The sequence below is a fragment of the Melozone crissalis genome, unplaced genomic scaffold (genome assembly GCF_028551555.1).
Source record: "Melozone crissalis strain CALT ecotype California unplaced genomic scaffold, PUWL_Pcris_2 ptg000005l_1, whole genome shotgun sequence".
In the NCBI taxonomy this organism is placed as follows: domain Eukaryota; kingdom Metazoa; phylum Chordata; class Aves; order Passeriformes; family Passerellidae; genus Melozone; species Melozone crissalis.
Window position 1 is genome coordinate 54,041,531 of NW_026535783.1, and position 24,319 is coordinate 54,065,849.

The 24,319-nt window shown below is 36.8% G+C and overlaps 1 protein-coding gene across 3 annotated transcripts in view; it reads right to left on the bottom strand.

The window, feature by feature from the left end:
• Nucleotides 1–24,319, bottom strand: part of MAST4 (microtubule associated serine/threonine kinase family member 4) — a 284,359-nt gene that overhangs the window by 78,554 nt on the left and 181,486 nt on the right. For all 3 annotated transcript variants that reach the window (XM_054281779.1, XM_054281790.1, XM_054281782.1), the window contains one exon: nucleotides 1,249–1,337. In XM_054281779.1, the coding sequence (XP_054137754.1) occupies nucleotides 1,249–1,337 (89 nt within the window). The remainder of the gene's footprint in view (nucleotides 1–1,248; nucleotides 1,338–24,319) is intronic.

The following is a 24,319-nucleotide window of genomic DNA, read 5'->3' on the forward strand; positions in this document are numbered from 1 at the left end:
ATCAGAAATATTATTTCTCTTTTGCTGCTTGAGAAATCAATTCAAAAGATGAAGCAACTTGATGAAAGCCTGAGTCCACTGCCAGACAGGAACTTTACACCATTTATCAAATACACAACCTATATCCAAATCCCAGGTAACATGCGCTGGTCAGCCCATACTTCAGAGTTCATCAGGCATCACTGTCCCAAGGTTTCCATTTCAAAACAGATGGTATAGTCATTTACAGCAGCAGACATGCTAGAGCAAGCATCGTTACTGCTTTCCTCAAGTCAGCACAGCACAACCATGGACACCTTTTATGGTGACCACAATCTCTTCCTCCAAATGGAAATTTCTGTGTTTGGGAGACCCAGAATGGCATTCCAAGCATTTCAAAATTTAATTTTTCAGTTTCAAAACAGTCTGCACCATGTTTTACTTTGTTGTTTTAAATGCTCTACTGCCTTGAACTCTTTGCAAATTTTCATGTTGCCTGGATTCCCACTTGTGGCAGCTGCTTCTAAGAGCAAAAATCACCACCAGGTTTCCTCTAACAATGTTGCTTCCATAAGAAAACTGGAGATGCCTTAATATACTTCAAAAATTCATGTGAAGCTCTGCACCTTCTTGTTTAGCATCTCCCTGCAAGAAGTTCTCCAGAGTATTCACAGACATTGATCACACAAGGATTAGTGTGGTGCTTTCACTCTGGCCTGTGGTTATTGCCAATGCACCCTCAAAAATAAAAAGACAATAAATATTTGTGTAAATATGAGGTGATATGCTAAAAATGTTAATTAAAAAAATTAAGGCAATTATTATAAACTAAATATTTATTTATGGACATTCATTCAAGCTTTAAGTGTTTCAGATGTTTGAAAAGAAAAACAAAATTATCATCAATTTATTGCCATGCACAGCAATAAATACAGGAACTACAACAATAAATACAACAATAAGTACAGCAACTACCACCAAAGTGCCTGACACTATAAATCCTCGGGAGCAGAAGTTCCAGGATCAGAATGTAATACAGACTCCACTACCTACCTTATGCGGTACAAGCTATAGGAAGAGCAAAGGTAGGAGGGGGAGAGAAAATCTACCAGAATGCCAGGTGGAGAAATAAAAAATAGTTAAATGATATTTTTGGACTGATCATAACATACGATTTATGAATCTAAATATAAAACAGAAATTCAGACAGGATGAAATCCAACTTTTTGCTATTACAGAATAGCAGTAGTAGCATAATTATAAAATCACCTGTATGAGCTGAGAGTGGTGAATGAGGCCGAGGCAGAGCTGGAGACTGGCTACTGCCCATCAAACTCTTCCTGTTACTTGTTCTACAGCTGTGGGCAAAAAGAGAGGAAAGAAGACATTAGCATCAGAAATACAGCATGTACCACATATGGGCGTTTTGAGATTCTGCTACTGAGTTCCTTGACTTCCCAGTTTCCTATTAAAAATCAGAGCTATTGTTGTTTTTGTAGGCATGTCCAGGAAGTCTATGATTATAATGGATAATGGCAAAACCAGAAGTTTTCAAAGAAAATACACCATGGATACTTTTCAGGCTTGCACGTTTGCTGTTCTGTGCAATGACCAGCATTTCCCTGTAGAGTTATTAACAAAATATTCTTCTCCAACTAAAGCTTATTTCTCTGCCATACACTTTTTATAAAATATAAAAATAAATATAGTGTAAAACACAGTCTCAGGTTTACAACCACCATTCAATGACTAAAACTATTCCTGTTATGTGAACAGTAGCTTGAAATCACATGCCAGAGAGAGTAAGACTTATCAATTTGAGAATGATGTAATAATTATAAATCTAATTCTTGAGATAAATTTCACATCTGTGCCTTTTGTCAATGGAACAGATGATAACTAAGAAGATGAATGCATTTTTTTTACTCATACATTTTTCATCTGCAAAGCCACTAATTCCTCATACCACAAGATCATTAAACAAAATTAAAAGTAAATTAAGACATTGATTAAACTTGGGAAAGGAGGTATTTTTCTTTAATATATCATACAGTTCTTATATATTAGGTGGCAGAAGTAGTTTCCTTCTTCCCTCATTCTACTATAACAAATATTCTCATAAATATAAATCCCCAAACTACAAACATTCATGCAGAAGGAAAATATTATCCTGAACTAAGAGACCTTAGCTGTGTATAAACTGGAGTGCATATGCTAATGTTTACAGCACTGCAATCAGAATTTTTCTGTAAAGGTTTAGAAAAACTCCAAAACGTCTAAAATGGAGAAAGTTTATACACAAAAGCATTTAATTATCAAAGCAGACTGCAAGAGAAGGAGATTCAGATCTTATTTGCAAACATCTCAAAAAATGAATTTTGTAACACTATGATCATCTCTCACTATGTAACAGCCAGAAACCAAGACTAATTAGTCTAGATATAGTTAAACTGAATAAAGTGCAAAAGAAAGGATGGAGTTTAACAGCATAAAGAAAAGCAGGTGCAGAAGTACTCCAAAGTAATACAGAAGACAAGGAAAATAAAGAAAAATAACATAGATTAAAAGTCGAATATGAAATCAGTATAGACAGTATCTACAAAATTCAAAAGAAGTCAAACACTAAAAGCAACTCTCCCCTTCAAAAATGCTTTGTGAAGCAGCAAGAGCGGCACTTCCAAATCTCTAATAGGTTAATGCAAAGCCCATTTGCACACTGCACAAAGTTTCGCCATATTACATAATTATTACAGCGATTTAACCTTCAAGTGTATCATTACTGCAGACCTTTTTAAGAAAAGAATGTACAAAATTATTGCAAGTTTCACATGGGGAGTACTGTGAAACTTGCAATAATTTTGTACATTCTTTTCTTAAAGAGAAAAGTCAAAACTTATTTAAAACATACACTGCCATTTTTAAGCCAAAAATAAAGGATGAACTTTTAAAATGTGAAATTATAAACACAAGTTTTTAGCAATCTGTCTAGATCAATTTCTACATTTTACATCACAAAACCTGAGCAAATATTCTGTATTCCATTAGACAACAAAGTCCTAATTGTTTCCCCTCTTCTCTAATTTTTTCCCAGGTAAAGAGCCATTGAATTCCTCTCTTATCAAAGAATGGTTCAGAATTTTCCTTCTGGCTTCATGCAACCTCACCATATTTTTGCTAACTTTCCTCCCTTTATCTGCTACTCTTGTTTTAAAAGTTTGAATAACTGTTTCTTTGCAATTCTCCAATCTAAAATTGAACGCAGGAAAAACTTCTGGTATTTATTAGACATTCATTTAAAGACACAGAGATTGCATCTCTCCATGATGATGTGATGGTATCACTGCCAACATCTGTGATGCAGGCTGGGGCTCAGAACATCCATGATGTGACTTAAAAGCAAGTTTTTCATGACTAAAGTCTGGGATTTAAAGGACCATAACAAATTGTGGCAAAAGAAAGTAATGCACTTAAAGCACAAAAATTTTAGATACCCTTCACAGATTTTGCAACATGGATGATTCCTTGCACTTACTTGTCACTTGCCCTTACTTGTAGAAATTGAGACTTTTATCACTTTCGCCGGTCACTTTTACACTAATACCCAAACTTTACATTTCTCAGTTGAATGTGCAATGTCTTTAAAAAATTATTATCAAAAGCATCTAATTAAACTTATCTTTGGGTTTGGGGTGTTTTTTGGGAGGCTGTGTATTTTTAGCACTCTGGAGAGTATGATAGCATTACCTTCAATATCAAGATCTTACACAATGAGAAATCTTTCCCCACTGCTGCATTTCAAGAACACGTTTGCTACTTGCTCAGATATGGCTGCAGAGACAATTTATCTTCTATCATACTCAAATGAAATGTTTTACTGAGAAATAAAAAATAAAAGATATGCAGTTCTCCTCTATTTGCCTTACCAGTAAGGTAAGATGCAACTCACTGCATGGAAGGACAAATCCATTCCAGAGCTCTCGCTGTAAACTTTGTTTTACAGTTGCGCTTCACAAAGATTTTGAAACAATGTAATCCATCCTGTATAATCTGTGAAACACAATTCCTTCCCCAAAATGATGCTATTATAAAAGAGGCATTTTGTAGATGAAAAAAAATAAACTTCACGGAACCTCGAAAGATGATCTAAGCTGCCAGAACTCCACAAATGGGAAGTAGGGTGGCACAAAGGAAGTATCAAAGCATTACTTACTGAACTGTATTTAGCATTGAAGCAGCTATTTTCCTTGTACAAAAGAATCTCAGAAGTTAAAACCATTTTAAAACAAAATAGTTTTTTTCTAGATCTCTGAACACATCAACTTTCCCCTTCTATTGTTTTCACAAAACTATTCTTCTCCCATTCAAATCTGACAAGATAAACCAACTGATAAGAGGCAGCCCTGAAATAAAGCTTCTTTGTCTGCAGTAAAGTTATAGCCATGCAGGAATACTCTACAGGGATTGTAACTTAGGGAAATATAAACCTTGGTAAACCACAGAGCACTAATCCCCAAAACGCAATTCTCTAAGCCTTGAATTTCATGCTGTGATCAGGTTGCATGCCAAGAAGAGACTAGCAAGCTAGGCAGCAGGTAAGATGCAAAGCTTAGAACACTTTTTTTAAAAAAAAAAACTTTTTTACAAGATGAAAAAGAACAGGAGAGAGCACAGAAAAAAAATCAGTCACTTTTGACAATAACTAAACTTTGGGGTGTGCAGAAAACTTGAGCAGAACAGAAAGTTTACATTTGTTGCCCTTTGCCTTCTTCTCTGCCCCACAAATATCCTTCCTGGACTTTATTCCTCCTGGGTGACTATCTATCTGGAAGTCATTGACCTCACACTGTATCAGCAGTGCCTTGGACAAATGGCACTCCTCCTTATCTTAGAATCCAATTCATAATTTCTTATTTGTTTCCCAAATCCACCCCCTCAAGACAGGTTCTGTCATAGCTCCTGCTCTCTGTCACTGACACTCCTGCCCACTCACTCTTCTCCTCCCTATCCTGACTTCTCAGCATGTCTCACTGTGGGGGAATTCCTCCTTCACCTCAGCTCCAGTATCACTCCCAATGCACTAACTCCAAGTCACTTCTCCAGCTGCTACAGACAATCAATGTTTCTGATGAGAAGCACTCATGATAAAACAAACAGAAGACACTACACAGAAAGTGCTTTTGCTGAACTTCTATTGTAACAAACCTAGGGTGAACAGCAGCTGCTGAAAGATGCTATCCAGTCGCATCAAGCTTGATTACTTTACTCCTTAAATAGCCACTATTCTTCCCATATCAGGCAAAAGCTATTTGGGTAGAAATGAGGGGAACAATTAGACTGAAATCAGAAAAGCATGAGACTCGAGTAAGAGTACGATTGTTAAAATACAACTACGTTCCACAATCTCCTGAAAACATTAAACAGAATGAAAAGGTGAAGCAGAAATGCAGTACTTCTAGGACAGACAATATTTCATCCAGTGCTGAAACAGGTTTCCTGATAGAGTAATCAAGAAATGGCAATAGTTGTGAAAGATATGAACTGAAATGGAAATTTCTTCCTGTGAACGAGGGCTAAAAGATGAACAAATTACTGCCAATGAAGGTTAATCACTTTTATTTATTCCAAAGAAGTAGGGGAAAGCAGGCTGTTCTGTCAGAGCCAGGCTTGCCAGGCTTTTCATGGGAAATATGGCATCAGCCTTTATATTTGATAATTATTTCATTTCACTATCCTCAATCATTGTATTTACACTTGCAATGAAGATGTATTTGGAGCCCAAGCTATTTTGACAGGTTACCACCTCTCACAGGCTATGCTGAGCACAGCACTACCCCACACCATCTTAATTCTGGTATTAGTGTAACATATAGCAGTTTAGTTGTAGGCAAAGATTAGAAGGGATTTCTCCCATTCTAAAAAGAGGCTACAAACAAATGGTTTTAGTTGCCAATACAAGCACAAAGAAATTAAGTTAGTGCCATATCCAGAATGTGAAGCCTAACCAGGTACACGAGACACTAATAACGCAAGACCAGCCTTCCTATAAAGGCTCCAGGGATAGAAAAAGGGGTTATAATTTCTCTGGCGTTAAAACTGCATAGTTGAAAACTACCCCCGCAGGAACATACTGTCTCTAGCAAGACTTGAGATATTGTGACTTTAGTTATACAGGAAAGTTAAATTTAAGTTCTATCTCAGTTATATTTCAGTTGTTATGAAGGTAGCTAAGGTATGACTTCACAGTTATTATCTTCAGCAACACCAACACTGAAGAGTCATTAAACAGTGCACACTGAACTTAAAAAAACCCAGAACATTTGAAGTGAGGAATTTAGTTCAGTTTGTCTTGGCTATTTTGTCTGGTTGGTTCGGTTTACTTTGTTTTTAAAGAAGCAGCCTTCTATATTAAAAAGCAGTTCAGTGAGTACTTCCATGTGCTCCAGAACCCAGACAAGTTCTGCGGGGACATTAACTGGAATAAATGCAAAAACCAGCTGCCCTGAAGAGATGACGCACATCGATACTGCAAGCAGCTTCCTTGTCGAAAGTAGCCTTGAAGCTTGTATTTGATGAAGCATCTCCAGACCCAGAAAGTTAAACACAGCCCACACAGCACCAGTTCACACCTAGATTGCTTTATGCAAGGAAACAAACTGGCCAAGAATATTCCTCAAGGAATTAGAGTTACACTTTTAAAGGCTGTCAGTATTTCACATTCATATAAATTTATTATCTAGCAGTATTTTCTGATATATTTTACCTAGACTGTATGTCTGCATATACACTCTCCAAATTTGGTATGTGTATATACATGTGCATATATGCGTATACAGACACACTTTCATATTCATATGCATAAAATGTATGCATATATTTAGATAAATAGATATCTATCTCTAACATTCTACCTTTACAACATTGCATATACAGTCAAACGTTCTACTTACTATGTATACTCCTTCGGTGAGGAATTATTCTGCATCAGTCTGTAATGCGCTGCAGAAAACAGGCTACTGGGATTTAAATTTTAAGTGTTATAATGTAGGGACAGATTCAGATTTTCCTCTTTTGTATGTGAGGTTTAGTCAACTTAAGTAAGGTGAGCTTTAGTCTGAAGAAACAAGAGTGCTGTCAAAACATAATGAAAACAGCACACCAAGATGCAGCTGCTTGCTGCCCGAGTTTGGTGGTCTGTCTCAAACCTTTGCAACACTACACTGAGTGGTCTGGCTTTGACTACTGGCCAGACAAACATGGGCAGTAAGCTACAAGTCCTCTCTGAATACTGAAAAACGTGCATGAAACTCCCTTCTCCCTACCATCAATACCAATTACCAGCATGCCACCATGCCATCAGAACTTCACCTTTCCTCAATCATACAAAATAGGAGACTTTTTCTTTGTATTTTCTACAGGGAAAATAAAACATAAAATGCAATCAACTAGATGTATGACCACCCTTTCCACAGACTGCCCTAAAGGATTCAAATGCAATCATGACAGCATCACTGCAAAAGCAGACACCAGGAAAAATCACAGAATTGTAAAAATATCTGCCAAATGTCTAACAACCAGACCTGAGGGAGGCTGACACAAAGACTACACACATTGAGAAGGGCTTCTCAATCTTCTTTGAACCAGTCTTACAATAGAAATAACAAGGTCATTATGCCTTCTCAACTGAACTTGCTAGTTGGATGTGTTCAGCATCTTCAGCTTCACTGACTGCTCTCACTTTTACTCTAGTCAATTTCGATTCATAGTTTTTCTTCTTCTTGCACAGGAGAAGAAGAAAATCAGTAGTTACAAGAAATCAGAATTTCTTCTACAGATTTAAAACTGCATACTTCTGTCTGTCCTGAACCTTCCTAAACCCACCAATTCACATTTAACTCACATAATTAAATATTCATCTCTACAGTAGCAAAAAAAGAGTATTAAGCTAACTACTAACTCCATAGTTGTACAATATTCATAAAATAGCTGCACAAAAGTTAATATCTGTACTACAACCAAAGTGAGTATGCAGAGGAGGGCATACAAAAAGAATGCTCAGGATCACAAATCCCTGGGCCATTGAGCAATTCTGCTTTATTATAACCAAAATTACATTTTTGCATCTTCACATCATACAACCCATTGAGAACACGATGATGGGATCATTTAAATCCCACTGTTTCTTGAATTTATAGTTTATTTCATATTCTGAGAAGGGAAAAAAACCCAAGTTACTAGATGTTTCTTATCATACTGACAAATTTAACTAAATTCCTTGACACAAAAATGTTATTCATTCAAAATAGAAGGGTAACTAGGAAGCCAGCACCAAATGTAGAGGAAAAACATGCAGGGCTGGCCTAAATTACTGCTACGTATGATTACCTGCATGCTACATAATTCAGAACATGCAAAAAAAACCCCAAAACAAACAAAGAAAAAACCTACCAAAATCAAAACACCCAAATCAAACAAACAAACAACAAAAAAAATGCCTAACTGAAAATAGCCAAAATCAGTAGCCACTGTGAAGGGTTTATAATATATAAGAAGCCTTATCTTAAAAAAAAAAGTCAAACATCACACCTATTAAGATCACAGCATCACTACTTTGGAGGCGTTAACCAAATGAAATAGTGCCTTGACTTGCACAGTAGATAATATTGCAGAAACTGTCTGCATTAGACAGGAAATAGCTATTTACCAGAGGGCAAGCCTATCTAGGCTGCAGACAGGAGGTTCAAAAAAGAGGCCTCCTTGTGCTTTTGGGACATACCCTACAGTTTACATTAACCCTTATCACTCCATATTCTGACTACAATTTCCTGGTGCATCTCCTGTGCTGAGAGAATGCAGGCAGACACTTCCTACCAAGTCGCAGAGGAAATGCTGGGGGCAAGATGTTTCTCACTCTGACCCACTGCTGGTTGTTAACAGCTTGGGAGAAACTGGGGGAGCAGATGGAGGTGAGTCAGGATCTTGGACACCATTTCCTCTGGAGCCACCCCTTCACCTCAGGCTGGTGTGCTGTCTGCAAGGCTGTAGCACAGACACTGTCACAGGCGATGCTTCCAGTGGCTCTGTCCCTGGTTCAGGAGCTAGGCTGGAGCCCTGTTGCTGCTGCCCACAACACAAGCAGTCAGACTCAGTCAAGGGACCCCCTCAGCTGAGGCACCACCCTTCTACCCCCTCAATGGGAAACAGTAGGCTTTTCCACATTTACATTCAAGCAGTGAATATATGGACAACTTTTACCCAGTCAGCCCCTTCAAAAAATAACCCCAAACAAAACCAATAAACAAATGGGTCCTGTTCCAGCCATACTTGCTTTGAACAACATCCATCCAGACTCAAGGACTAACCACAGCCAACTCTCCAGGACATTTTAATACTGCCAGGGTGCCAAGCACATATCCTGAGTTTTCTGTAACTCCAGTTGAAACTGAGGCCACCAGAGTTCAGAATTTAGATAAAACATGGGAGTGTCTCTAGATTACAGACCAAAGACCTGTTCAGTTATCTACCACAGTGAAACCCTATTCACCCTCTCTCCAGTTTTCTCATTCTGTTTTCCCCTTAGAACTACCTCCTCTGGGGCTTCTTTGCTTCTTACTCACTCAGAAGAGCACTGTTCCTAACTTACCATGTACCAGGCCAGGATGACAAGCCATACAAGCCTCTTCATAACAGTAATCATGTTCCTCAGAAAGCATGAAAAGAACTTTAAGGAGTGCTCCTCTTGGCTCAAAGTGTCTGCATGGCATCAATACCCAAAACATCCCAGTGGGTTAAAGACTGTCACGTTTTGAAATTAGGTAGTTACATGCAGCCAGCCTAAAAAAGCCTTCTTCCTTGGTAGATGTCTAAGAGACACTACAGAAATTACTAATCCATTTTCAGATGGGGGAAAAAAACCAAGAAACTATTTTGTTTGCCCTGCTTCTTGTTATGGAAGTTGTGCTTCATCTTCCTTTCAACATCCTCTATTTGTTGGAACCCATTAAAAATTTTATGTTCCCACAGTGACTTTCACATAAAAAAATCAGAAGCTTATTAAAACAGAAGTCTACATCACATGAAACACAGTCTGCATTGCACTGCACTACAGAGACTCGCCCAGGAGAAATCAGACAAAGTCCTAGAAATACTTTTTCCTACATTATTTCACAGTATTTTTAAGATAGTTTTACGATTTTTGTTCCCCTTTGTTTTCCACACCCCTCCCCCAACTTTTTTTTCTCCCAATAGTCTTCAAGTAGTAGAGCTAAAGTAATCACATCCTAAAATTCAAGGGTAGGAGCTTGGGAGCTGCTTGAAGGAGACAGATTTTACATGGTTTTACACTCTAATTCAGTCGTTCTCCTCTGGTTAAACCTCTAATTATAATTAAACTTGACTCCTTTCTCCTATAATTAAGTAGAAACAATTCATTTTTACTCGGAAGAGCAGTAAGTCCAGACAGGACAGGACTGCTTCTTTCCTTCTTTAATAAATCTGGTAGCTCCCATTCTCTCAAAACTATGAGGCTGCTTGACTAAATGTGTTGTCTTCAAACCTTTAGCAATACTACCAAAGACTTAAGAAATGAACAGCTAAGACAAGGTCAGAGCAATGCACCTGACTGAAGGAAAACTATACAGCAGAGAAGCAGAGTAGCAGAGGAATCTGAATTCTTCTATTATCACAACCAGCAGGACAAGAGTCTGAATTCTTTTACTCCTTGTGAAGGCTTCCCACTTGGGCAACAAGAAAAACAAAGTAGGGAAAAGAATTTAAGGAGGATAGTCCCCAGGAGACACATGCTCCTACTAAGAACATAAAGTTACCTTTTAACCTCTGGAGAGCCAAAAGTGGGGATACATATCTACAGAATGGAAAGCAGTACAGTGATGAAGCACAACTACCTACTGAGCATTTGACATATGAGGGAAATAAGCTTCATTCTTTCCGCAGCACTGTTGCACTAATTGCTGTGGTTTATCTTCATTCTTCATCCAAACATGAGAGTTGCCAAAAATTCACAATAAATGCCTAATCTTCAACAATGCAATGTAGATTTCCATCTTTTCTTTAAGGGAATCAATCCAAGTAACAGGAAAAGTGGTCCTATTTCTCTTCCCTTCTCAGGTTTTAAAAAACACGAGGAAATATTATGTAACTGAAGTGTCACACTTTCTATACAAGAAATATAAACACTTTGCAATTAATATTCTGTCTTGCTTTTTGTTTGCACATAAGGAGTCAGTAATGCTTAAGCACTTAATGCATTGGACTTAAGAAAAAAAAAGAAAAAACTTTAAGAAAAATTAAAATCATTATTTAGGGCAAAATACGGGCGTTTGAAAACTATGCCCTTTACGGGTTAGGAGATTGAATATGAACAATTAAGTGGAAGGCATTCAACCTCAAAACTATGTCTGTTCCCACAAGACCTCTGGCAGCACCATCAGTGTCCCACATTTGAGCATGCACACATTGACTGCAGTTCAGAAATTCAGTTTGCAAACAAAAGACCCTCCTCTCTTTAGTGAGACCCACATTATCTTTCCATCCCACTGACAGCTGACCAAAAGTTTTTTAATTAAATGATAATTAAGCATCTAGAAGCATTATTTTCCCAGGGGAAGGTGAAAAAAAAAAATCCATTCACTGTGCCCATTCAGCTGTTGGTCTCTGTCAAGCCTGTGGCAGAGGGCATCAATTAATGCCAGCTATGGCAGCTTTCATGAAGAGGGTGTTTGTTCTGCAGGAAACAGACATCTGCAAAGTTATGCTAAAAGGTAAGTGACCAAACACTCCACAGTGTCATGATCTTAAGAAACCGCTACACATTTTTCTGCAGCCAGCAAGGTGCCATTCCCCAACAGTCTTACAGAGCAATAACAAATTAAAGTCTATAATCACAAACACAGTGATATCCCTTTTGAAGCAAAACAATAAATAACTGTTATAAGAAATGGGTATGTCTGATCTAGCTTTTTTCCAGATTAAAACTGAGCTTATGTAACAGACATTACTGATCATTACTTTTCATTTAACAATACCTCATGAGAAATTCAACAGAAAAAAAAATTAAGTACGTGCTGGCACATAGTTGACACCATTTACAAATGTACATAAATTATTTCTTTTCTCCATAGATTTGTATTAGACATACAGTATCTACACTTAAAAAGTTAGCTGTGTGTCTAAACTGGTACAGTCACATAAGCGATCTCCCTTCTGAAGACAAAGTTACACCATAGACAAGTCTTTTACTGGTTCAGAATTTCTCCATTAGAAAATAAAAATTTTTATTTTAACCATGAGAATACAAACTGCCTTTTTCAACTGCAATTGTGTGCTAAGTAAGCTGTGTCAGCAAGATTAACTTGAACACTACCTATGGCTGAAATTATCCTCCCTGTATAAAACCCAGCATGCAGACTAAGTCTGGAAGCAAACTTCAGCTCCACATGCCAACACAGCTACTGAGGAAGGGAACCTATTACACATGCAGATCATCACACTGCATAGTCACAGTGAGGTAACTGGAAACATCTGAATAATCTCTAGTGAAGCAATTTAAACATCTCCAGGCACAGTCACAAGTGGGGATGACACAAGGCCTCTGACATCCACTTACTTTTTTTTTTTAATAGTACTGCTTAATCATCAAGCACCACAGAAGCCAGGAAAGGTCAGATGATTTATGTGTTTCAGTGTACTGCCACAGACCTGCACAATATATATATGCACTTTTATAGTATTAAAAATAGTGTGGCATGGTATTGAAAAAAGTTTCAGTGGTGTATGCTTCATGTTTCAACTGACTGGATTACTCAGTGAGGTCAGAAACAAATTATCTAGGCCATTGCATTCACGTCATGTCATCAAACATCCCTTCCTTCTGACATGCTGTGCCACTTTAGTAATCCAAGTCTCTAAATCATAAACAACTGTTCAATTTTAGAATCCCTTTAGTGAATCTAAGATAGGCTTTCTGCAGATCAAAACACCATGGTGCTGGGTTGTGACCTCTCATACAGGCTCTGAGAAAAAATGATGCATTACCCAGGGAAAGGGAAATCCTTCTCTGCAATGACATACTTCAAGCTTCTTTCCACGACTAGAACACAAAATAACTTTAAGTTTATCCACCCAGTTATGCCTAATGAAAATCCAGTGAGTGAAACTGGAAAATTAGTAGCATCATTTTAGCAAAAAACTCTAGTACATATTCAATACTAGAAGTTTCCAAGCAGAGTGAAGCATATCAACATGAATGAATCTGGCCCACAAAATCCATTTATAGTTTATCTTAAAGAAGATTTCTTACTGCTAGTGAAGTTTTACAGAAAAAAATGGAATTTCCAGAATAAAGTTAGATTTCTCATTTACATCTCTCCTGACCACTTCAATGGCCAGCAAACCTTATTCTCTCATGAAAATCCAAGAACACAGAAACACAACAACAACAAAAAAACCCAGAATTAACGTGTATACTTTCTATACTAGACTTAAACCTATATATCAATACAAGAATACAGGGAAAAGGCTAAGACCATCTGAAACATATTACAGAGTATATAAGCAATTTATGAAAACAACTTTTGCATGTACTTTGCCCTGTAAAAACACTCATACAGGTAAAGGACTATTTTACTACCAAAGCAATGCACTAATTGCTCACAAACATAAGTAGGTCACAGAAGATCCATGAAAAGCAAATGTCAGTGACTCACTGTAGAAGGAAGACGAGAAGGAAGAAAATGAAGCAAGGACATGATTTATAGTGTGTAAATAGGTATGAGCTAATAGTGTGAAGAGGAATAATTTCACAATGAAGATGTGTTTAATTCACCCTGATGTGTCAAGAATGAAGTATCACATAAAATGACTAGTAAAGCAACATCCACTATAGAGACAAAAAAGCAAGCAGTGGTAATTATAGTAAACATTCTAATTTTGAACACATCAGTTAACTTACTGTCCGCAGCCACAACAGCCCACAGCCCATGTGATGTAACTGCTGCAACAGCTCAGTGCCACATCTAGCAGTGCAGCTGGAAGCAACCAGAGCCACCTGAGATGCTGCAGGAAATTCTGCTTCTTGAACCATGCAACACAAGACAGTTAACATCTGCTTTTAAACTTAACAGATGAAACAATATCTGCTCCAATACAAGCAGAACTGCTGACAAAGGAGAGGAAACCAAAGTCAGTGCATTGCTGCCAAGTCTTAAATTACATAATGGAGTATGTGCAGTCTTCAAGTTACATCTTCTGGATCCATACAGCGACTCAAAACAGTCCAAGTTTTCAGTGTTTGAAGGTAGGGGTTTATTATTGTTGGGTTTGGTTTTTTGCTTTGTGGTTTGACAGTTTTTCTTGGAAGTTCATGTTTCAAGCTGTATTTTGGCAATGGGAAGATTCAAGATCAACGGTAAGTATCTAAAACCAGACAAAATTAACTAAGGCCAAACTCTACATAGAAGTAATGAATTCCAAATAAAAAGGAACACTAGCTTGGATGCATACGAAGTTGAACAGTGCAATCCAGTGTACAGTCTTTCTTCTTTACACATCGATTTTCTCAAGAATTTTGGAAATTTTATCATGTATTTAAAAATATCTCAAGATTTCATAATCCTGCAAGATCAGATCTGTATAGGCTTTTAAACTCCTACTAAAATTCCACATTGAAGCAGCAATGTCTGGGGCAGCAGAAACATGGCAGTAGAAGAAGTAAATTGGAAAGGGAATTCGTCTCAAAGCTGTCAATTGTCTCCTCTCTCAGAGGAGAGCTGAAATCCTCCCACAAAAGGCGATTTTACTTTAAGTCTTGCTGCACAAAAGCAGTTCATTACACAAAAGCTGTTAACTTGAACAAGAACCATGAAACTTACATGAAAAACTTGGAAAAAAATTACATATTATGCTTCAATGGGTACATGAGAAAAGTAATAATAGGATCCATAATGAGCAAATTTCCCCCTTTCCTCAACCATAACTTGAAGTACCACTAGATCACGTCACGCTTCACAAATTCTCTCAGACACATTACTATGCTAACAAGTAACTCTTACATGGACAAGCTAAAATCAAGAGTTTCCACACATTCTGTCCTGACGTAAAATTAGTGTCATCATTACTATTCTGAGATTCACATCCATGATTCCACCACAGAAAGCTGTCTTGCAGATTACCTGTCATCTTAAGCGGCATGGCTGAAGAGAAGAGAAAGCTGAACCTCCAGTTTAAGATAAATTCACTGGTTTTAATAGAGGAATATTCTGTTCCACTGAAAATAATTTCCACACACTGTCCATTTGACATTACGTCCATGGGCTCAAGTAGAACTACAACACCTGACATTCTGTGATCTCCTAACCCTCTCAGTAGTAAGAAAGAATGTGCTCAGAGTTTGAACACTAATTCTTCATTTCCTGTTTCATTTCTATTTTTGTAAAATAGAAGCCTAACACCTCTAATTTGGTTCAGTGGTTTAATCAAACATTAGATTTTCAATTCGCATAAGCTCTAGCTCAGCTTTTCAAATAATCATTACAGATGACCTCAGACTACATTCAGCTTGAAAACCAAATGTAGGCTTACCTCTGAAAGACAAATTGTCCACAAAAGCTATTTTCTTAAATGTCTTCAGTATAAAAGAATTGAGACATTTGTTGGTATTATCCTTTCTTCGAATCCTAACCACAAAAATTACCACCTTGAAGATATAAATTTAATGATAAAACATAGACAACTCAATTTTAACATAATCATATGCTTCTTAATCATCTCCCTTCCATAAATCCATAACTAAACATTAAATCAAAGTGACCTTTCAAACCTTCAAAAACCTCAAGAAAGTCCGTGCAGGTAGGTAGTGGTGCCATACAGGTTCAGAAGGGCTGGACAACTAGTTGGATGTACACATGGGTGTGTAACCAATTAAAAAGTGACTGATTGTTTTCTCAATCTAGCTCATAGAGTTCTGACTTGTTTTTATGGGCATATATAATCTCTTGCCTCAGTGCGACTAGCATAAATTTAGCTGATACAGAAAAACAGTGACAATGAAATACTAAAAAAAGACCAATTAAAAAAAAAAAAACCAAACCCAAGGTTGTTACTGGCAAAATGGCATACAACAATTTGGTGAAAAACAAACGCAACCTCATCATCTCCTCCTTCCAAACTGCTTAATTAGGTTCCACACAATCACAGAGAGTATTTATTGAGTGAGAAGGATTCTTTTATTCTTCATATTTTACAGAGAAATATAATACCTTGCGTGCCTAATTTTTTACGGTTTCTTTCTTTCCAGAAAATAATCCCAAACACTAGAATAACAGCTTTACACCTATTTAACACAGGACAGGTACAGTATCATTCTGCAAAAATCTGCTAAACTCCCAAAAGTTTCTGTAAGACTGAAGCTGGACTAACATTACTTTACTGATAGTTCTGTATTTGATATTACATCTTAGACACTGAAGCATTTCCCATTCAGAGCTCTAAAAAGAAGTTATAGTAATAACAATACCAGAAAATAATATTCTGTTTTTAAATTCTGACTACTCAGTATGTTATACCAGTCATATTTTTGAACAGATAATACAGTCACTCTCTCCAAAGGGCAAATTCTCATCTTCCTATTCACTAATGTCTCCCAGCACACTTTACCACAAGTAGAAGAGTAGAAGTATGTCATTCACCAATGTTGGAGACAGGAATCATGCTGCAGTGTGATACAAAGCCACACGTCGCATTCTTTACAAGTTTAGCTTTGCTAGTCCAAGTGCCTGCAGCCACACTGCCTGGCACTGCGATTTTTTCACATATTGGGCGATGCAGCACTGGGCTAACTGGCTGCTGCAGGAAATGATGATCACCTCCGAGTCAGAGCTAAGCACACACCCCAGCATGGCGCTGCAGGGCACAGTGCTGTTTGGCAGATGAATAGGTGCTGCCAAGCACATGAGATCATTAGAGATCATTGCTTTGAGGAAATGTAAATGCAGTGAAGCACACACACTTGTGAAGAGACTTACTGAACATTCTGAAACCAAATCAACTGAATGTGTTTTCCTCAGTCCAGCAGTCCTGGGCTGCTCCTCAACTCTCAACAAGCTAATTGAAGAAAAAATCCAACTGTTTAGACAGTATATTTGTGTTAAGCAACCCCCTGATTACCTTAAACATTTGTCTGCCAATGCTTAATTTAAAATCAACAATGTCTTTTGATGGGGAAAAAAAGCAAAAAAAATAAAAAAAAACCCAAAACCAAACCAAACAAACAACCAACCAACAACAACAAAAACACCCAAAACCCCATAAAAACAACAAAAAAAAAAAAACCACAACAAAACCAAAAAAACCCAGCAAGACACCTTCCCAAACTAATAAAAATAAGTCTGTACACCCACTATGTATGCACAATTCACCAATTAAGAGAACTTAGCATCTCTGACAATAAACTGCGATGAGTATGGTTTCAGATTAAATTTAGCTTTACATAGCTATCAAATCACAGGCCAAGTAAAAAAGGTAGGCAAATTATATTGATAATCTCGTTAAAAGGTTATTACCACTGAGGATGCGAAGAGAAGCATGGAAGTTCATCTGTTAAGGTGATCAAGTGGTTTGTGGCCACATTAAAGACTAGAAGTCAGTTTTTCACATACAAGCAACTAAATCATACCCTCAAGATACATACAAATGTTGTTTTTATAAAGTATAGTTCAATATGGTCATTTTATAAATTCCATGTGCTGGCAGAACAGAAGGAAAACAAAAATGATCCTTAAGCATAGAGACTACTGCCTTACAGTGTAATAGGAGGTACCTTCCAGCTAAGTTCAAACACAAAATCAATAGAAATTAATCATACATCATGCTTGAAATCATACATGCTTGAAAACCTTGGCAACCACTAAATTCACCAAGTACATTAACACTATTGCACATTTTCTGTTCCGGACTTAACATGCAGAAAATGAGTGAAAAAAATAATCCGCAGTTTTGTTTTCTACACATTTTATCTTCTACAAGGACATACAAAACCAGAAAATTGTAGGTGTTCCTCTATGCATGACCCTACAGCCATGTGATTATTACTCACATCCAAAAAAACCCCAACTATGCTAGTACAGGTAGAAATAAAGATGCATTTTAGTTGAAAAAGTCTTTGGAATAAATGATAACAGGTTGCAGATGTTTTTACTCAATATTTTATTTAAAAATAATGACTGGATTATTTTCTTTGTTCTTCAACACTGTACAATGATCTCAGATTGTAGCCTCCCTTCTTTAAACGGCAATGGAGTGAATTTGAAGAAACTTTGAAAAAACAGCCATCTTTGTCCCAAGACTTCCTGAAGAAAAGCATCTTGAGAGATCTCTCATTTCCCACATTTTCTACTGTCAAGAACAAAACCATTGGGGTCTCTCAAGCAACAGAGCCTAGCAAAGCGAAGCATTATTATTTCTTATATATGCAGAAGCATTATTAATTCTTATATATGCAATTGTGCTACGAGTCTCCATTGTTCTCCACATCACAGGAACACAACAAAGGACAGCCTCTGATCCAAAGAGCTTACACAAGCCCAAAAACTCAGGCTAAACACACAGACAAGACAAACATCTCCAACAGGTTAGAATAGGGTGTGGATGAGGTAAGGTGACAGAAAAGGGTGTGCTACAATTTTTGGCCATCAGGAAGAGTAATCACCTCACTACTCATCCGGCCCATTAGCTCATTAGCTAATTTAAGGTTTCTATTTGCATCACAGCAGAAGGATGCTTTAAGAAGAAATGTCCATAAAGCATAAAACCACCATTTCTGCAGCCTTTGTTTTTGTTTGGAGAACATCTCCTGTTTTATGAATACCACAGAGGGTTAGAGAAAAAGGAAAAAATGTGACACTGGTCAAAAAACTACTTCAGTATCTTATAGTCACAGTCAAGTCACAAAGACAGGAATAAATTCACCTTCTACATGAGTTTCCTTTGTTCTCTAAGGCTTTTATGAGGCAATAGAAGCTCTTACTTTTGACAGGACCTGGAAGAATGCATTGCCTAATAAAGGATGAACGTAGTAAATTAATGGGAGTTGTTATCATAAAAAGAGACAATTAAAAAGCAAATGCCTTAAAAGCAAAAAATCTGATACTGCATATATCTTATCCAAATAACAAAAAGCACCATATTATTTCCAAATTGTACTGTAATTAACTGCCTTTTAACTACTTGGACTTCAAGTCCTATTCTCATTTCACTTATCTTGAGTAGGTGTATTGATAATATTTGCTGCCTTTGCCCTAAGGATGGTTAATGTAAAATGAAATCATCAACTCTTGGTTTATGAGTATCATACTTACACAGTCTTGGTATCTATTAGAAAAATGGTTTTAAAAAATAATACAAATTTTGTAGGAAAATAATCCTACAGCACAAATTGTTCAGGTGAAATATCTATAAATGTATGAAAACTAGAATGAAAACTATGTCTCCTTAGTTTCAATTGTGCAGCAGTATGTGCCTTCCTGCTGTGACTTCAAAGTGGCCACTCTGTAATACAGAACAATGAACCAGGTCTCAAACTCTATATTAAAAATGTCTGTAATCTGTAAATGCCTGTAAAAACCATGAAGTTTTTCCATATATACTGGGCAATGCACTTTCATAATTCTTTATCTCTTGTTACATGGATGTTTAACATGCCTATTTATGTAAGATAAATAGGCATATTAAACATAGCAACACCTTTGTGTAAATTTAAAACCAAAAAAAGCTTAATTTGTAACTTCAAATCATCTGAAACTTGACAGATACTCTTATTCTACAGGCATGTGCTACCCCAATACCAAAACAATGTAGAGCAACAAGTCATTTTATTAGAGTGCTGGATTTCTAATATGCACTGGGTGTTCCTGCCACATGTTCCTGTTCACACTGCATATGGTTTACTTCATTCCTGCATCTTTTTTTTTTTTTTGCAATGATCTAGCTGATTTACCTACAAGATAAACCTGGGAGCAGCTGTAAACTTAGGAGTCTCCATTAACAAGACCAATGGGAGACTTTTGCCTCCTGCTGCACTACCATCATCCAACAACACCTCAGCAGGACACATTCCTTCATACAAATCCCACACCCTCCCATCTTTTCAGATAGCCTGTCACACCCAAGACAGAAAAGCAGCACACAACTTCCCCCTCCAAGTCCTTATAGACATCCTGCACTCCCACAGGGAGCTGAGCCAAGCAGTCCCACCACACAGAGGCCAGACCATGCTGTCAGCTCCTCAGCCAGCTTCCCAGGGCAGGCGTCCTCTAGAAAACACAACATTGTTTTCCCTCAGTATCACTTGAAGGGAAAATTCATTTTTGAATATCAACTGAGGCAGAAAATGCCGGCAGTCCTTCGGACCTCTCTTTAGATTGTTTCCTTCTATTAATATCCATCTGGTGACCCTTGTACTGGATTTAGGCAGGCACAGTCACAAAGAATGTACTGAACACTTTCAGCATTTATGAAGAGACTGGCCTAATATATCTGAGGTTATTACTAAAGTTAGTGTGAAAGACAATATCATGGCAATAAATTAGTAATGGTAAAAGACAGCTGACTTAAGGAACAAGAAAACAAAAGAAACTTGTCCTGAGCAGCGTTAAACCTTTCAGATTTTGCTAAACTCATCAATGATTAAACAAACAGGTTACCTTATCTGGGAGAGTGAAATTACTAAATCTCTAACACTATTACTCTTTGTCTTGTTTCCTGTAGACTGACAGAGTAGGTGATCCTACTGGTTCCTTCTTGCCTTATAATTTATGAATCAGAAGAAGGAAACACATGATCGCTAAAAGGTATTAATTTGTAGATAATGCTGAATGCTTAGGTCTGACCCACACAAACAATTTGCATATTTTAAAAAGTAACCTAGTATTTTCATATACACTAGTATGTTTTGTATTTCCTTTACAGAAAAGGGGAAAAAAAAGGAAAAAAGGGTCTTGCTTTTTGAAGATTGAAGAAGACACAGAAGAAATAATGTGAAGATATAATTTTCAAACTTGAGAAACAAAACAAAAACAACCAAACAGGGAGAAGTTTCATTTATCTATTTTGAATTTTTTCCCACAGATAGAAATCAAAGCCTTGCAGAAGATGATAATATTTTGACATTTGACAAGACAGAACAACACATCTAAGACACAAGTGAGCAGCAAAGAAAAAACAGACAGAAGTGTATTTCCCAAAAGAACTGTTCTCCAGTTACTCATAGGTCAGAGATGGGGAGATGGGGAAATGCCTCCAAACTCAACAGTTCAATCATCAAAACATGGCAGAAAGGCCAGGGATGAAGCCAAATCACCAAGCCTCATGTAAGAAAAAAACCTACATAATGCAAGCTTACTTTAACAAAGTGTTATATGTTTTCTGTGTTCATTATGTGGGTAATGCAAAAGATGCTCTGGTAAGACCTGACGGTGCAGTGAACTGACATAATCATCCTTTTGCTTGGCATGTTTGTAGACAAGGTGAATAGAGCATACTGCACTTGTCTGACTGCTTTTGCTTCTACTGTAACAGCACTTATGGAAATTCCCTTGACATACCCACGCATAAAAACAAGCTAGACAGGCCTGGAGTCACTGAAAAGGCAAATCTGTAAAACAAACATATACAATCTACTTTTTATAACTCCAAGAGGGTTATCAGTATTAATACAAAGGTTATTTGTTAATTACAACTTCTCACTGAACAACACTGTCTGATGAAGGAGATACCAATCAAGCATTCTCCTTACAGTTTCCCAAAAAGGGAATTAAAAAAAGTCATGTATTGATTTACAATACACAATATTGACTTACAATACAATTTTGATGCTGAAGACAAATTCTGGTAAACATCAAGACAGCTGTTGAAAGGAACATGTCTGATTTATTCTTACTATCAGTAATTAACTTCTGTTTCATCGAGGACTGGATTGTTAGGTTTATGTTTGAACTATGCAGAACCTGTAAAAATATATTTATCAACTGAAAATTCTAATAAAGGTTTTTACTTTTTTTCAGTCAGCATGGACTGTAATCAACAGGAAACAGCCCATTTCAGAACTTCAATGGAACTTCACTCTGGATGGCTAGGCTCGTTGATATTAATCAATACACTGTTTAATTAAATGACATATATCTGCTACAAATAATTCTGTCAAGAGAATAACCAGGGAACCTACATACTATATGGATCCATGTCCTCTGGTTGAATCACAACACTACATCTTCTACAATGCTCGTGTGCAATTTTCATCTCTCATTCTCCATTTTTTCTCCAAGCTCCCTTTGGGGCCAGCTTCCCTCACTGTCATTTAGCTATCCGTAGTGCAAGAGATGCTTCATGGGCCCCTGATGAGCAATCTCTGGGAGGCACTGATGGCACTTGTAGTCGGAATGTCACAACTTGACTGGAAGAAGGTCCTGGCCTCCAGTTACACAAACCTCTCTGTGTCCATCAGGCACACCAGTTAAGTTCTAATGTTTCATTAGAGCTCAGTTTGGGTTTGAAGAGAAAAGGTTTCATAGTTACGGCACATAATTAAAAAATATGGTATTCTCAGGACTATTTTTCCTTTGTTTTCTACTGTTGAGGTTTCTGTAGGAAACCAATACTTTTCTGTAGGAATACCTTTCCAGAACATTCTAGCATCTAATCCATGAAGTGATAATATCAGTAGCTTCAAAAGGATTTTAAGAGTAGGGAGAACTTAAATTAGAAGCCAATTCATTATTCTGAGATTTATTAAATGAAGTTCAAACTACTATACCCATCTTCCCTAGAATTACTTTAGGACTTAGAATTGATGCTTAAAAACACAATTTTAAAGTTTATTTCAAAAACAAAGTAAATACTTCTTACAGAAATCCATATCTAATGAATAGCTTTAATAAAACAATTAATTGTCATATAAACTCCTCTCTTCCAAGCATGCATCAAAATGCCAACAAACCCAACAATAAAAGTACTGCAAGTTGTTTTACATATCAAATCGATCTCCTGTGAGAAGTGGGATTCTGTTCATAAGCCTAGTACAAATACCATACAGGATTGGGCCCAGCAGCCCAGAGAGGAAAGACTGACAAGGCACTGTTCCTAAATGCATGCAAGAAAGCAACCAGGGAAAAATAAAGAAATTTACCTACCACTGCTTCTGTTTTGCATGTCTTGAGTGCCTCTTAAAACAACCACAGGTGGTTAGTACCAGCATTCACCAAAGTAACTTTTAATTTATCAGCTCTCTCAAGGTGAGCTTCCAGGCCAAACCAATATCCACAGAATTAATTCAAAAAAGTGAATCCTTCCTCTATTACTTAAGGGAAAAAAGATTATACAGTATTTCAAAATGTAAACACTACACTAGTTTGAATAAGTCTAGTTCAAATTTTTTTCTAGTTCCAACCCCCTTGCCATGGGTATGGACACCATATGTACTGATACATATGAAAATCAAAAATAAACAAAAAAATTGACATTTTCTTTCCGACAGGGAGAAAGAAGGCAAGTTTATATTCATGTATATCTGCCAAACCAAAAGATAACAATTTTGTCAGACATATAAAAATCAATGACTAATCTAGCTCCTTATTGATAAAAAAATAAACTGTATTTGTTCTACAACACAGCATCTTACTGCCTTGAGAAAATAATATTTTTTTAAATTCTGGAACACATTCTGGAATACTACAATCAAGCACTAAGAGAACTGGTATAGACATTTTTATTCAACTCAATTATTTCATTGCTTAACACTTCATATTGATTGTTTCAGTAAATTAGGCAGCAACAGGAATGGCGTTCCTTCAGTCAACACCCTTGACTTTACACAGGACTACGTTAGTCTACCCATTATTTAATAAAATAGATTATATGTGGTTTTGATTTTTCCATATTTATTTCAATGTTAATAATTACGTTTTAAACCAGTCTAGTTAGAAGAGGCAGAATCTTTGATTATATCTATCTATAGACACATATAAAGCCATTTATAAAGCTGTAAGCAGGGCCTCATTTGACATAATTTTCAACTTTTTTTTGAGGGAGGAAAATAAAATTCACAGTGGGTAGCCTTTTATAAATTTTTCTTTGATATCTTATTTTAAATATAGGTTAAAGTCAAATGATAGAGATCAAAAGCTTTAAAATTTCACAATGACCACAGTTAGTGAATTTGCAAAGGCTCAAAGGAAAAAACTCCTCAAAAAGGTTCTCAAGAGAAAAGCCAGGAGCCATCACTGAATGCAACACAGCCTATTGAATAAGGCTGAATCAAAGATATGTGAACCTTCTG